General features: G+C 40.8%; 4 protein-coding genes across 15 annotated transcripts in view; all 4 read left to right on the top strand.

Annotated features, from left to right (window-relative positions):
- The window catches only part of LOC146487814 (potassium channel regulatory protein-like), a 117,210-nt gene that overhangs the window by 24,667 nt on the left and 77,211 nt on the right, over positions 1-15,332 (top strand). Inside the window, exon 4 of one of the 6 annotated variants that reach the window (XR_014868049.1) lies at positions 10,164-10,362. The exons of 4 other annotated variants lie outside the window; for them this stretch is intronic. The gene's annotated coding sequence lies outside the window, so the exon portion shown is untranslated. Of the gene's footprint in view, positions 1-10,043; positions 10,126-10,163; positions 10,363-15,332 lie in introns of those variants that run through there. One more of the 6 variants, XM_085127480.1, reaches the window with a different exon arrangement.
- On the top strand, positions 898-5,058 carry LOC146487821 (uncharacterized). Its single transcript, XM_085126033.1, has one exon. It carries the CDS (start codon positions 898-900, stop codon positions 5,056-5,058), a length of 4,161 nt encoding a protein of 1,386 aa, XP_084982159.1.
- Positions 6,841-15,332, top strand: part of LOC146487813 (BTB/POZ domain-containing adapter for CUL3-mediated RhoA degradation protein 3-like) — a 97,442-nt gene continuing 88,950 nt past the window's right edge. For 4 of the 5 annotated variants that reach the window (XR_014868087.1, XM_085127626.1, XM_085127635.1 and 1 more), the window contains exons 1-2: positions 6,841-7,721; positions 8,906-9,245. Coding sequence is in view for 4 of the 5 variants with exons in the window: in XM_085127626.1 (XP_084983752.1) it covers positions 7,043-7,721; positions 8,906-9,216 (990 nt within the window). In the remaining variant the exon portion in view is untranslated. Of the gene's footprint in view, positions 7,722-8,905; positions 9,246-10,043; positions 10,374-15,332 lie in introns of those variants that run through there. The other variant, XM_085127649.1, reaches the window with a different exon arrangement.
- Positions 14,429-15,332, top strand: part of LOC146487815 (uncharacterized) — a 78,115-nt gene continuing 77,211 nt past the window's right edge. For 2 of the 3 annotated variants that reach the window (XM_085127539.1, XM_085127535.1), the window contains exon 1: positions 14,429-15,332. This exon is cut by the window's right edge and continues 25 nt beyond it. In XM_085127539.1, coding sequence (XP_084983665.1) covers positions 14,655-15,332 — 678 coding nt within the window. In that variant the 5' untranslated portion in view covers positions 14,429-14,654. The other variant, XM_085127529.1, reaches the window with a different exon arrangement.

Below are 15,332 nucleotides of genomic sequence, written 5' to 3'. Positions count from 1 at the left end.
CAGTCAATGCCTGCATTCCAAAAGACCTTTTTGCGCTCTTTTTGTATTCCTTGTCCTCAGTAAACTGCCTTCAATCAAATGATTCAATAAAGCCATGAAAATACAGAGAATTGACTTGCAAAAACATCCCACTTATCTCAAGATGTTTTATGTGCTAATCGTGCCCAAGTTTCCAGCAAGTGAGATTTTCACTGCACATTCCATAATTTAGCGTCTTTATAAATGTCCAGAGGATGGAGGCTTTTCATCAATGATTCCATGAATAGAAAAAGAAGTATCATTTAGTAGCGCGAGGAACTGGCGCCTCTGTAGGGTAGGGATTTCACGAGTCGAAGTATATGAAAGGGAGGGAAATCTGTCATTTAGGTATTTAAGAGGGCCTTTCATTATTTTCCAATGGAAGGTATACGAAAGGGGTACCATTTGTCAATGGAAGGCCGTTACGAAAGGGTACCTTTTCTACCAAAAATGGTATATAAAAGGGTAAAGGGTCGGACCTCGGGGCGGAGCCTCCCCGTATTAAATTTTCTTTAGTACCGCCCCCCCGGGCACTATACCCCATTGATATCCCTCAACTTTCGGCGTGTGGTGATAGCCGTGTTGGAAACGAGTAGGGACTGGAACTAGTCAAATTCGCACGTGATCATTTGTATCAGATTTCTCGGATAGATTCTTGTTTTGAATGTGACTCTCGAAGGAACTCTGGAGCTATTACTTCTAAATGTAGCGGAAATTATCTTGTACTTCGGAAATAGCGGAATTCTTTCTCAAGGAATGTTATCATGTAATCTTCGAGTTTATCAAGTATTAAAGAGTTTGGTCAAATACAACATTTTGGTGCCGGAGACCCGGGAGTGAAAGCAAGGAGAACAGAGCACGTGTTTTGAAACCTTCGCCATGTCGGATGTCAAAAAGAAAATTCTTGAGCGCTCAGGGTTCAGAGTTCACGTTCGTAAAGTTATGAACGATGTGAAGGAGTTACTCAACAACGGTGATGTGGAAAGCGTCCGATTGAAGCTGAAATCGCAAAAGATTAACCTGGAAAAACATCAGAAGGAAATTGCATCGCTTGATCAAGAAATCGCAGAATTATTACAAGCCGACGCAATCGAAAAGGAAATCCTGGAGCGCTGCGATTTTAACGCGTCGTTACAAGAAACGATCTTATTGATAACCTCATGTTTGTCGTCTCCTAAGCAGGAAGCGAATGATGTCGAAGAAACGGTGACATTGCCATCGGCGAGTCCGCAAGGATCTTTCCCTGCTCAAAATGGCGCGAAGGGCACAAACAAGGCAAAGCTACCGAAGCTCACGTTACCTAAGTTTACCGGGGATGCCACAAAATGGACAACATTTTGGGACAGCTTCTCATCTGCAATTCACACGAGTGAGGATCTGAATGAAGTCGACAAATTTCAGTATTTGAAATCATTATTGGAGGGCGCTGCAGCCGAAACCATTTCTGGTTTACCTCTCACAAGCTCAAATTACGACCATGCGGTCGATCTCCTAAACAAGCGGTTCGGAAGCAAACAAGTTATCATATCTAAACACATCGAGATGTTAATGCAGCTACCAAAAGTGAGTGATACTGGTGATCTTAAACAATTGCGGCAATTGTTGGACAAAACAGAGTCGGCTGTTCGAAGTTTGCAAGGAATTGGAATTTCCATTGACACGTACGGAACATTCCTAACCCCTGTGATCATGGCGAAAATTCCTCAAGAGTTGCGTTTAATTTTGAGTCGTGGTATGAGCGACGAGTGGGACCTCGACACATTAATAAAGTCGTTTGCAGAGGAGTTACAAATACGAGAAAGGTGTGCTCTGGGTCCAGTGACAGATCAGTCGAAAATGAGAGAAAAACGAGAGTTTGGATATGGATTACGGTTCGGTCAAAACAAGAGACCCCCCACGTCGTCGACACTTGTTTCATACAACGACAGACCTCAACAAAATAAGGAAATGTGGTGTACTTTCTGCAGTGGACCGCACCCTTCGGCGAGATGCGCTGTTGTTACGGAGCCAGAAGCGAAGAAAAGAATTCCTAATGGAGGAAATTCTTGCCATGTGAGGGTTTTATTTGATTCATGTTCTCAAAGGTCTTACATAAGTACACGGTTGAGGAGCAAGTTAGGCCTGCCCTCATTTGGAAGTGAAACTGTTCTGATTAAAACGTTTGGAAACAATGAAGCCTCGTTGAAGAAATGTGACATTGTTCAATTTGCACTGGAATGCCAAGATCAGTTGAAAGTGTTTGTCAATGCTTATGAAGTTGAACTGATTTGTGGACCCATAGCCAACCAGACCATTGAGATTGCACAGCAAAATTACCCTCATCTACAAGGCTTACCCCTTGCTGACTATTCCAGTGGCGATGAAGATCTTGAAGTAGATATTATGATTGGTGCTGATTATTACTGGTCCATTGTCCAGAACCATGTGGTACGGGGGGAGTCGCATGGACCTGTAGCGGTTCGTACAAGGCTGGGTTATGTTTTGAGTGGTCCTATTAACGTAGCAGGTGCATTGCAGAGCTCATCAAGTGTTAACATGTCGCATGTTATGAAGACAGAGTGTCAAGTAGTTGAAGAAGACTTAAAGTCAGTTGATGTCTCTCTGAAAGAAGAACTGAACAAATTCTGGGACTATGATACTCTGGGAGTGAAGAATAGAGAAGAAGAATTCTATGAAGATTATCTTGCCAAAGTAAAGTTCAATGGTAGCCGTTATGAAGTTTCTCTTCCCTTTAAGGAAGAACATCCTACAATTCCAGACAACTACTTGGTAGCACAGAAACGCCTCAGCTCCTCATTAGCAAGATTGAAGTCCAAGCCTGACATTCTACAACAGTATGATGACGTCATTAAGGACCAACTGAACTCTGGTGTTATAGAATTAGTTGACAAGAGTCGTGATCAAGAAGTAATACCAGGAACTGTGCATTACATTCCTCATAAGGAAGTCGTGAAGGAAGACAGAACCACTACCAAACTACGAGTAGTGTATGATGCTAGTGCTAAATCTCAGAATGAACCAAGTCTGAATGACTGTCTGCTCCCTGGTCCAGCCTTAACACCTTTGATCTTTGACATTCTCCTACGATTTCGTCTCCACAGAGTTGCATTGATTGGTGACTTGGAGAAAGCATTTTTAAATGTTGAAGTGGATCCTGAACAGAGGAATTTGTTAAGGTTCTTGTGGATAAATGACATCAGTTCCTTGAATCCGGAAGTCATCATCCTTAGATTCACACGGCTTGTGTTTGGCCTTGTCTGTTCACCGTTCATTTTGAATGTAACCCTGAGAAATCACTTGAGCAAGTATGAGAACATTGATCCAGACTTTGTGAACACTGTTGTCAGAGCTTTGTATGTGGATGACTTTGCATCTGGAAAGGATTCGGTAAAGGACTGCTTCGAACTTTACGGAAAATTGAAGTTGCGATTCAGAGAAGGAGGTTTCAACATGCGAAAATGGGCATCGAACAGCGAAGAGCTAAATCAGTTGATTGAGAAGGAGGAAACTAATCTGTCATCATCAACTCAGCCACCTTCGGAAACCAGTCCTTCTTTGACAAAGTCTAGTGTTCTCGAAGAAGACCTCATCAAAGTGATGGGAGTTCCATGGGATAGGATAGAAGACAGCTTCAAGTTTGATCTCGCAACCTTTGCTACACAAGCATTGGATGGAACACTGACAAAGCGGAAACTGTTGAGCATCACTGCTCGATTTTATGATCCATTAGGCTTGCTGTCACCAGTTATGTTGCCCTTGAAGTGTATGTTTCAAGAGATATGTCAGCTCAAGATTGGCTGGGATGAGGCCCTGCCAGAAGAACTCTGTTTAAAGTGGAAAGAAGTAGCAGAAGACATGTTGAGAGTTTCAGTGATCAGTGTACCTCGCTGTGTCCTAGATGGGATAGAAGCAGAAGATGTCAAGTCTATTCAACTGCACGGTTTTGCAGACGCGAGTAAGATTGCTTATGGTGCAAACATCTACATTCGGGTGACAACCTCTAATGTCAGCTATTCGCAACTGTTAGCCTCTAAAACTAGGGTGGCACCCTTGAAGGGAGAAACAATTCCTAGATTGGAATTGATGGCAGCATTGACTCTAGCAAACCTGATGACAGCTCTGTACAAGGCATTGGCGTGTACCGTCAAGATTGATGCTGTGTTCAATTGGATTGATTCTCAGATTGTATGGTGGTGGATTAATGGAGAGTCAAAACAATTCAAGCAGTTTGTGCAGAATCGAGTAACAAAGATTCGAAGTCTCTGGAGTAAAAAACATTGGGGATATTGCCCTTCTGAACTTAACCCAAGTGACATTGCCTCGCGAGGAGCCAAGAGTTCTGATCTTGTTTCCAATGATCTATGGTGGAAAGGAGCACCATTTCTAGAGAAGGAGAAGGATCAATGGCCAAGCCCACCTAATTGTCCTGTTGGTGAAGGCACCCTCTCAGAAGAAAGTACAAAGAAATTAAAGAAAGAAGATGCAGATGGAATCTCACAAGTAATGACCGTATTGGCCCAAGCCCCTGAAAACATCTCTGAAGTCGTCCAACCAGAGAGATTCAGCAGTCTCAGCAAGCTTATCAGAGTAACCGCTCTTGTATTGAAGTTCATCAGACGGATTAAAAGAGTTCCAGAAATGCGTTCAAATGTTAGTTCACAGGAAATGAATGCTGCAAAAATTCTCTGGTACAAAGACGTTCAAGGGAAACTTGATGAAAGGGAGAGATCAAGTTCGACTTGGGAACAGTTAGGAGTCTTTAAAGATGAAGATGGAGTATTGCGATGCAAGGGAAGGATTCAGAATTCCTCACTTCCATACTCAGCCAAGTTTCCAATCCTGTTACCGAGAAAGCAGCACTTCACAAGATTAGTAATTACACAAAGTCATGAAAACGTGAAACAGAATGGGGAAAGTAGAGAAGCTGTTGCGAGGAAGAGACAACGTTGTTCGCTCCGCCGAAGTGGCTACAGTAGACAAATCTCTACGCAGGATTTGCATCAAGCGTCCAATTCAGAAGCTCTATCCTCTTGTAGTTAATGTGTTTGATGAAGGAGCAGCTGATATGGGAGCTGTCCAGTGTCACAGAGCAAGGAACATTTGTGTAGTCAGAGATGAAGATATTCCAATTGTGGTTACTGCATCCTAACTCTCAGATCTAAAACTTTGAACATTGGACTGAGTTTAAAGAGTAATCTTTACAGTTTCACCTTATGATTGACTCCGTCAATCAGGGGGGAGTGTGTTGGAAACGAGTAGGGACTGGAACTAGTCAAATTCGCACGTGATCATTTGTATCAGATTTCTCGGATAGATTCTTGTTTTGAATGTGACTCTCGAAGGAACTCTGGAGCTATTACTTCTAAATGTAGCGGAATTTATCTTGTACTTCGGAAATAGCGGAATTCTTTCTCAAGGAATGTTATCATGTAATCTTCGAGTTTATCAAGTATTAAAGAGTTTGGTCAAATACAACAAGCCGCGGACAAATTTGCCACCCACAATTGTAACCCCTGTAAAGTGAAGTAAATAAAGTAAAAACTTTATTTACCCTGCAAAAATGAATCAGCTATACAGTAAGTATTGGTGGTATAAATTCATGTGTAGCCAATTATTATTACATATAAATATATATATAAAAACATGATAGAATCTGAACTTAAGAAAATACACATCAAAAACGTAAGATTTAATAATAAAAATTACATAATGATAATAATGATAATGAAATGAAATATGCAGTTGAGTCAGCCAGTGAAGCCAGCCACCGAACACTTATGGTCCCTTTTGTCGACTTTAAGCAGGAAAGTATAAATATTGGACTTAAATGTGTTTAAGTTCTCTCTTGATCTTAGCCATTTCGGTAGAAGGTTTCCGTCCTTGGCAGCGGGATATTGAAAATTTTTTGACCCATAGCGGATTTCGCGCGATTAAGAATTAAAAATGCTCGGGACAGTTAAAATTATGTACATGCAATCTTGAAGATCAATTAAAGACGTAGAGAATGTCCTGCGATTCTTTAGCGAGAGTAAACTTCAACTTTCGCTCATCCGTTGTGAACACATTATTTTTTCGATCTGCTTTGAGTATAGTGCGAAGAGGTTGATTCTGAAGTCTTTCGAGCTTGTCAGATTAAGCCAAACAGTTGAACTATAGTCCAGAACTGGCAGTATAGTTACCTTATAAACTTTCAATAGAACTTTTCTCGGTAGAAAATAAGATAGCCTATTTAACAAATGAAGCTTGGTAAACCTTAACACATATGGAGGAAAGCTGGTTGCTCCACGTCAGTGCACTATCGATGTAGACTCCAAGGTACTTTACAACATCTACGTTATTAAGTTTGCAATTATTGAGGCAGATGTCAATGTTTACCGACGATCTCAATGCAGGAAGTGACCCGATCTTCATCTTCTCAGACTTTCCTGGGTGCGGCATCATTTGATTTTCGAATAACCATTGATCAATGCCAGTTTTCAGGTCGTAATTCACACTGGCTGCTGCGGCAGCTACACTAGCATTGCTGCCCACCTCATGGCCGGACTTCAAAGAATGCGACCGACAACGTAACTCATGACACGAAGTCTTTGCGTTAATAGATAGATACAAAGATATAGGGAAGCAACGAGACCGAGAACTTAAAACTTAACTCGTGGCCCAAAGGCTTATCTTTCGGTCCATCGCGACCCCAAAAGAGAATTAGATAACGCGAGTAAAAAACAGAGACGGTACTTGGATTATAAGCAAAGTTTGCTAATCACTAGACAAAGGAGAAACTGAAATTATTTGAGAGATAAATGCGAAATATACCAGATTTAATATTAGTTTGCGCTTTGTAGTCTTTGTACACACTTTACGCTTGAAAGGTCACAATAATGAATATGATCGGCTGAAGTTTCATTTTCTGGTGAACACGTGACCATCCATGTAGCGTGACTGATAAGACTTGACTGGAGCTTAGTCTGCTTTAAAAGTATAAATAAGAAGTACACTTCTCTAGTTGTTGAAATACTAAGAAGAAATCATGAGCAATCAAACCTTGTCTGATGCCGAAAATCATTTTAGACAACTGTGCGAGATTATTGAGCGAGAAACGACCAGAGTTCGCCGGGAGCAGGAATCCATCGACGCCATGTCGAAGAAACTCGATCAGGTCCATTTCTCTTCGACTGTTAAACTCAATGTTGGCGGCCAGCACTTTGTCACAAGCGTCCAAACGCTGAGAAAAGACCCCAACTCCATGTTAGCCGCCATGTTTTCAGGGAAGTTTGACACAAAACCTTCTGAAGACGGCTCGTTCTTTATCGACCGAGACGGAACTCACTTCCGCTTTATACTCAACTATCTTCGTGATGGTGAATTGATTTTACCGGAAGGGGCAACATTTTTCAGAGAACTTCGCAAAGAAGCTGAATTTTATCAGATACAAGGAATACTGGACGAGTTAAATCCTCCTCCGCCTCCCAAACCCACCAAACCATTTGAAGAGTCGATGATTTTAACGAACGAAGATCATCAACAAAGTTTGAAAGACTGGCTGCCTACACATCTGGAAGGTGAATGGCGTCTACTGTTCCGAGCTTCTCGAGACAGCTTCGACAGTCGAACCTTTCATTCGAAATGCGACAACAAAGGACCCACAGTCACAGTTGTGAAAAAAGGAGCGAATATCTTTGGAGGCTTCACCGAGATCTCCTGGACAAGTAAGAATATTGACTAAGTTATAAAGCGTGCCGGTCTATACAATCGATTATGCAAATGAGAATTTGATTTTATCAACTGAGTTCATAGATAAGAAATTAGAGGACGTTTCGAGCGTTAACTGTTCGCTCTGACGAACGGCTAACGTTCGAAACGTCAGCTCTAGAGACCATTCTCGTTGGACAATTACCGTATCAACTCGGTTGATAAAACTAAATATTCATTTTCACTCCCCACCGACGAAGCACGACAGTCTCATCAGAAACTAACATTTGCTCGATTATTGCACGGCTGGGTGAAAATACGCTGCAGAAATGAACAGTTCAAATCTTAAAAGTCGATTTGGTTAATTTGTCCAAACGGATTAATCTCTTGATAATCTCCAAAATGTCGGTACTTCTTTGATCAATACATGCAAGTGATCCTTTATTAGGTTCAAAACCTTTTTCGTGGGAACTCGAGTGGCCTCGGGTGAGACTTTCTCCATTCATTGCAAACTGGTTTTCGGGCTGAGATTTTAGCGCCCAAAAAGAACGTTAAAATCTTCCGTGTTGTCGGGCCCTGAATTGGCCTAACTGGGTGTTTTGCACGTGTTCAGCTTTTTTTTTTAGGAATTCTTTTGAACTGTCTGAGGTCACTTGTTTGACTAAACCTTGCGAAATCGTTAATGGGAAATATCCGGCTAAATCCAAATGTTCCTAGACCGCTAGCAGTCTGTTTTTTTCTCGAAGTTTGTGTAGTGGTAACAGGCAGCTAAAATTGGGACGAGGAAGATTGGGAGCAGACTTCTCATTCAAACCCCCATTCAGAAGCTCGTGTTCGACGGATTGATTAACACTCGACGGATCTTAATTAAGAGAAAAGGGGAACTGCAAACAGTCTAAAATGTGTCTATTAACCATGATTGTTAAGTTGGCAAATGCGAGGCCAGTCAGGCTTGCAAGTATTAACAATAAACAACAAAAAATAAATAATAAAACTAGCAAAGATGAACCGGCATTTTTTTGGCATTTTGGTTCAGTCAAGCTCTAACGTCAAGGGAGGGAGAGTGAATTCATTGGAAATACCTCTAGCAAAAATGTTCCATTTATTAAGTATATGTTACTGAATCTGAAAAAACGTTTGTAAAAAGGAGCGTGATAGCAAGAGTTCTGTGAATATTTTATGTGTTGTGTTTGCTCAACAGGTCAGGGTGACTACGTAAGATGCAGTCAAGCGTTCCTATTCAGCATGGTCAACCCGAGTGGCCTGGGACCAATTAAACTGCCTCTTATCCCTGGGAGGGAACAGCATGGCATCAACTGCAATAAGTGTTGGGGACCAATGTTTGGTGGAGGACACGACCTATGGATATCAGGGAATGCAAACACAAATACCAGTAGTGGCAGTAATCTCGGTTTCTCCTACCAGTGTCCTCAAGGACAACAGAACACGTTCTTTACCGGTGGTGAATATTTTACTCTCACAGATTACGAGGTGTTTGGACGCCACAACTGACAATAAACAGACAAGAGAGGAGTGGGCAGGTAAAAAGAACATCACGGCTTTAATGATACATACATGAAATAGTAATGACTGGTCAGGAAATAGGGGAGGGGAGGGGAAATATTGTCGCTTCCTTTGTACACAGTCTTGTATAATGTCAAAGAAGGTGTTTCCAGAAATAAAGTTATTGAGGTTCATAGAGAGTTTTATATTTCCTGATCAAAGCAAACTGATGCGCATTTCAACAATTTTTTATTTAATTTAAAAATATTTTTGTCATTTTTTCCATCGTTAGTTTTCAGTATATTGTATTTCAAGTACTTGTTTTTTCTAATGTTCTTGTAGTAGTCTTTTTATTGTTTACAGCTGGAGGTGTAATTTCTTATTAAATCAAATTTGATCATTTTGGCATGGCGCAACGCGCTATAGAAATTAACAGTTATATTTTGATTATTTTAAGTTGCTTTTATTTTCCATCAGTGAGTAGCTTCTGTCGATAGATGTAAGTTTGGGATTTGATAAGGAGAATAAAATGGTTCGCTTTAAATATAACAGCAAACCGCACGACATGTCAATGTTTGGGATAGTACCATTCGCCGGCTTTGCTTTCAGGTATAACTGCAGTCGGTGAATGTATGCAAGAGAAAATGAGGGGACAGCTCAATGTCCCTCTCTGTTCCCTCACTCATTTTCTCTTGATGTATGCGTTCGTTTATGTTCAAGACTTACCACTGCCTTCCGTTATTTCCACCTCTTTGTTAAACACGTTTTCTTGTTTAATCTCATGTCGAGAATGGTGGAATAAGTTTCATCACGTGTTATGTTTGTTTCGTTAACAGGTGAACGTCACGTCTGAGTCAGTTTTGCAGTCTGTTGATGTTTTTTTTACTGTTTCCAAGCTGTTTGTACAATTTACCAAGAAGGTCTTCAAATACAAAATGTAGGATGTAAGAAATTAGATGGTGCGCTTTGTTACCTAAAAAAATTATGTTTTGCATCGATTGTTTCAAAATACATTCAGTTATTCAGTTGAAGTCGTCAGTTTTTTAGTTCAGGGGAAGTGATGTCAATGGACAGCAAATCGGTGTAGTACATTTCAAGAACATTTTAGTGTTGTAAAGTTTTTGTATGTTGCGGATTTTTTTTATCCAGAATGTTTCCTTCCTGACGTAACAGAGATTTAAACGAGCCACTTTCGCCTTCTTTGCAGTTTCTTATATGTCCTACAATATCATCAAACTGAGTTCCTATAAGTGTTGAATGGAGGAACTGTAGTCTCCTTTTGTTCACACAAGAGGCTTTCAATTGTCCGGCATTTAGGAATTTAAACTTAAATGTACTTTTGCCACAAACAACAAGTAGAAGGAATTTCGTTTTAATACGATTGTAAATTTTTTTTGTTCTAATTGAAGATGTTTTGTCCAATACTACTTTGCTTTATTTATATGTGTTGTTTAATTTTAGTTAACTCCTTATACGACCCCACGGCCGGGTTTTTTTGTTCTACTTCTTATCGTTAATCTACTGAAATAAAGTTTGAGAGTGATGTGAGTCAATCATTAATCAATGTAGATGGTTTGCTCAGTCTTGGATCCACGTGCGCTTTTGGCATGTCTAAAATAACAAACAAACAATAAGCAAGGAACCGCACAACGAAAATGCTGTAAGTATACGCAGGATCTGTGAAAGATCTAATCAGCCAAAAATATAAATGACTTAAATTTCTGCAAAGCTGATCGGACTGCGTAGAAAACTTAACACGACAGCGACATGACAGAGACCAAACCGAAAATCAACAGAATGCGGCAACCGTGGACAGCTGTTTCGAGCTGGTTGGCTCTCGTCAGCACGGTGTAGCACAGCAAAGAGTAGAACATCAACGTGAGTCGAGTGTTCTACCAAATGCACGTGGTAGCCGATTTCGGATGGGCCCAAATTCAGACATCCCTCCACGTCATAGCGCGTGACTACGAACAATGAACAAAAGAAATGAATAATCATGTCACTGTCGCAATAAGTTAAATGAGAAAAGCAAAACTTTCCTTCACAGGTACATGGCCAAACCAGTCCGATCAGCCTTGCAGAAATTTGAGTCATTTATATTTTTGGCTGATTAGATCTTTTACAGATCCTGCATATACTTGCAGCATTTTCGTTGTGCGGTTCTTGCTTATTATTTGCTTTTATGTTTTGGACCGTAGATCGTTTTAGATCCGATATGCTGTACTTTTGAACTGATCAGTAAAGGTTTACCAAGAGCACGCACCACGGAAATGATTTAAAACATTTCGTATCCACTGAGTCTACCAGTGTTGACCTGTGTATGGAATTCGGCTGAATCCCCGGGTTTGGTGGTTACTCCTCAGAATTTTTGGTGGGGGTGTGCTGTCTGGTTCTCCAATGACCCTATTTCAGCCTAAAACTATCAGTCAACAAAGCAAAGTGGACTGGTTTGTAAGCTAGGAACCGCGCTTTTATTCTTTAGATTTTTATTTGAATTCCTTGATTTCGGGCCCGAAAAGTTACCGGGACTTTCGAGAAACAGGTCCCAGGCCTGTAAAATTCATACCTATCTTCAGACTTTCGGACCAAAATAATTAAAATTTTATACCCTATTTCAGACCAAGATGGCTCAAAAACCATATCCTTTGGCGCCACAGATACCTAAACAGCTTATATAGGGGAGGAATGCTTCAATAGGGTGAGGATGTCCGAGCCAAAAATTAATAACCTTCGGTTGGTTAGTTGTGTTCCTTATTTTAAGAGAGAAGTGAATAGCCTGCGTAGCGGGTGTAATGGGGGAGGGGGAAGCAAGAAAAAGTGAGGGAAGAAAGAGAGGACTTCGGAGTCCCCTCATTCTTCCCTGCCTTTTTCTCCCTCCCCCTCCCTCTCCCCGACTACGCCTAGTACGCAGACTAAGAAGTGATTAACGTTTGTAAAAATACGGGACATGCAGGCATGCTGTGGATTATACTTTGTTTCTCGTCATTAAGATATCAGCAGTGCCAGGTTTTACAGGTGAAGGGAAATGCCTCGGCGGATTCAAGACTCACAGATTCACGACCTGCGTGTGAAATATCATTGAGCTGTGATTTGCCTTACATTCCTGCCATTCAGTATCCCATATGCTTATGACCAGTGACAGGCCATGTCCTTACTGATGGACTATCACTTACCCATGTGTCGCTCACATCTGGGAACCAAAAGGAAACGAGGTCATCTGCGGGAGACATGGAAAAGGGCAGCGGAAAAGTCTGAGTCAGTTTTGCAGTATAGTTGACGTTTCCACTGTTTCCTCGCTGTTTTAAAGGTTGTTTCAAATTCGCAGTTATTCAACTGAAGTCATCAGTTTTGTAGTCCAATGGAAGAACGCGATGTCAGTCAGAACTGAAATTGAATCAATACATTTTAAGAACATAACAGTGTTGTAAAGTTTGCGATGTGGCCATTTCTATGAAAAACGCCTTCTTCCTGACGCAACAGAGATTCAAAGGAGCCACTTTCGGTTGCTTTGCTGCTTCCATAAAGTTCCTAAGACAGGAACACCATACTAACCCAGCAAAATACTCCTGACTTGAAATGTTGTCTGTTGTGATTCCCGTGAACTATTTGCGCCAGATTACCTCAAACTAAACTGGTTTAACCGGAGTATATTATCCTTGTTGAACAATAGCTCCTGATCCGGTCGAGGAACATTTAGCCGGGCTATTTTACGACGTACAGTAATGATTAGTTCAGCAAGGGAGGAGTGGGGGGGGGGGGGGGGGGTCTCGCTTGAGACATAGATACTTCGCCTCTGGAGCGCTTTTTGGTAGTAAAGTCTAAGCAACAACCGTGGACGATAATCCTGCTGGTTTACGTTGGATCAATTGGATCGGCTTAACAAATACAAATGATAAAAGAAGCAGAGACCGATACAACGTAGAATTACGTTTAAGAGGTTACTATAAACAGCCTTCTTCAGGTACAATGAGAATTTGCATTAGGGCAAACGCTTATATAACAAATATTTGCGCAATAGCGGAACTACGTAAAACTAAAGTGATTGACAGTATAACAGAGGAAGCAAATGAAATAATAATAACAAAAATAAAAAATTATAAAAGGAAAAAAGCTAGAAAATTCCTTTGCGAATATTGGGGCTATGTGGAAGAAGTGTTCTACCTGTTGAGATTAAAACGATTTCCCTGGCCTTGTGGATTGAGTCTCGGTTAGAGTAGACTTTTTTCTATGGGGATTAATTGCGTGTCGTTAGCGGTGTGGTCAGGAGCGGCGAGGAAGTGTTCTGCGGCTGTGGTGAGTTTTCTTTAGATTTAGTGTTAGGTTGTCTATGATACGGCGGTGTTCATTAAAGCGGTCTTTTAGTCTCTCCTATGTATGTATTGTAAATTGGTAGGGCTGCCGGAAACAAGGCTTTTATTAGAGAAAAGTGACTTCTTCCTGTTTTACCGCCACTATCCGAGTGTGATAAAGATTTTTCCATAAAAAGAAACAATTAGCGGAATCTTTGAGGTTCATTGAAGCCTACAAATGCGAAGGGAAATGAATGATACTTATTTAATTTATGTTAATGGTTCCCACGTCAACAACAAGGTCGCAAAATTTCTGGAAAGGAGGACTTATTGAAATGGGAAGGATTACGAAACAAGGAACGCATCAGTCCGAGACGGAAACACACATTCAAGAGGTACGTTTATTGGTTGAAGAGGCAACAAAGACTAGGTTTTGTCATAGGTTTAAAGCTGTTGGATATAACTGAAGTACAAGCTTTTCCTAGTCACACTGTTCCTACTTTGTATTATAGGACAGACTGATGTGGTCGTACACGACGGGTCCGGAAGTTCAAATGAATTGAAATCTGAGTACAAGCGAAACGTGTGTAAAAAGTAGCTAACAGAGGAATTTGAATCACGGCCCTGAAGAAGAAGGGCCATGCCTTTCGAACCATTGGAAAGATATCATTCCCTAACCATGAAATCAGCCTTCCTCTCTTTTTAAGATTATTTGTTCTCCATTTTGTTACTGATTAGATCATTTACTACAGGATCCGGTGCTTTTATTTTGTCGCGGTGGTCCTTGCTGACCACAGTTAATTACTGTTTTTTTTTTTTTTTTTTCTGAAAACGGATAATGATACAAAAATAAATAAAGAAATAAAGAAATAAAGAAATAAAGAAAGAAAGAAAGAAAGAAAACATAAAAAATAATTTTTTGTTCACGAAGTAGAAACGAATTGAAATTATATTTCACTGGAGAGTTGCAAGGCATGCAAACGGTCGCTAAATTATTAATTCCTTTACATACACACTTCAAGTGAAGGTCACAATCTAATGACGTGACACTTGGCTTTCACTTTGTCACGAGCACGTGACCACAGTTCCTGCTGCATAACAGACTCAGTCACCTTTGACAAATTTAAGTTTATATCTTGTTGTTAACAAAAAGAAACCATGAGTAATGAGAATTTTGAGGATCAGCAACCCTACGATCAAGACTTGGTAGATGCTGAAAATTACATGAAAAAAGCTTATGAGATCTTAAATCGAAAAGCCAACAGAGTTCGCCAGCAACAGGAATCCATCGACGCCATGTCGAAGAAACTCGATCAGGTCCATTTTTCTTCGACTGTTAAACTTGATGTCGGTGGCCAGCGCTTTACCACAAGCGTGCAAACGCTGAGAAAAGACCCCAACTCCATGTTAGCGGCGATGTTCTCAGGGAAGTTTGACACAAAACCTTCTGAAGACGGCTCGTTCTTTATCGACCGAGATGGAACTCACTTCCGCTTTATACTCAACTATCTTCGTGATGGTGAATTGATTTTACCCGAAGGGGCAACTGCTCTCAAACAATTTCAGAAAGAAGCTGAATTTTATCAGATTCAAGGAATACTGGACGAGTTAAAGCCTGCTGTTCAGCCCGCCAAGCCATTTGAAGAGTCGGAGATCCTGACGAGTGAAGAACATCAACAAAGTTTGAAAGGCTGGCTGCCTACAGATCTGGATGGTAAATGGCGTCTTCTGTTCCGAGCTTCTCGAGACGGCTTCGCGGGTCAAACCTTTCATTCGAAATGCGACAACAAAGGACCCACAATCATAGTTGTGAAAAGTGGAGCGAATATCTTCGGA

Source organism: Pavona decussata, unplaced genomic scaffold (genome assembly GCF_977016875.1).
Source record: "Pavona decussata unplaced genomic scaffold, jaPavDecu1.1 SCAFFOLD_13, whole genome shotgun sequence".
Lineage (NCBI taxonomy): Eukaryota > Metazoa > Cnidaria > Anthozoa > Scleractinia > Agariciidae > Pavona > Pavona decussata.
The sequence above is the reverse complement of the archived record's forward strand: the minus strand, read 5'-3'. Positions and strand labels throughout refer to the sequence as shown.

Excerpts from the sequence above, each read along its gene's own strand:
- LOC146487821 (XM_085126033.1), top strand. The coding sequence starts at position 898 with ATGTCGGATGTCAAAAAGAAAATTCTTGAGCGCTCAGGGTTCAGAGTT.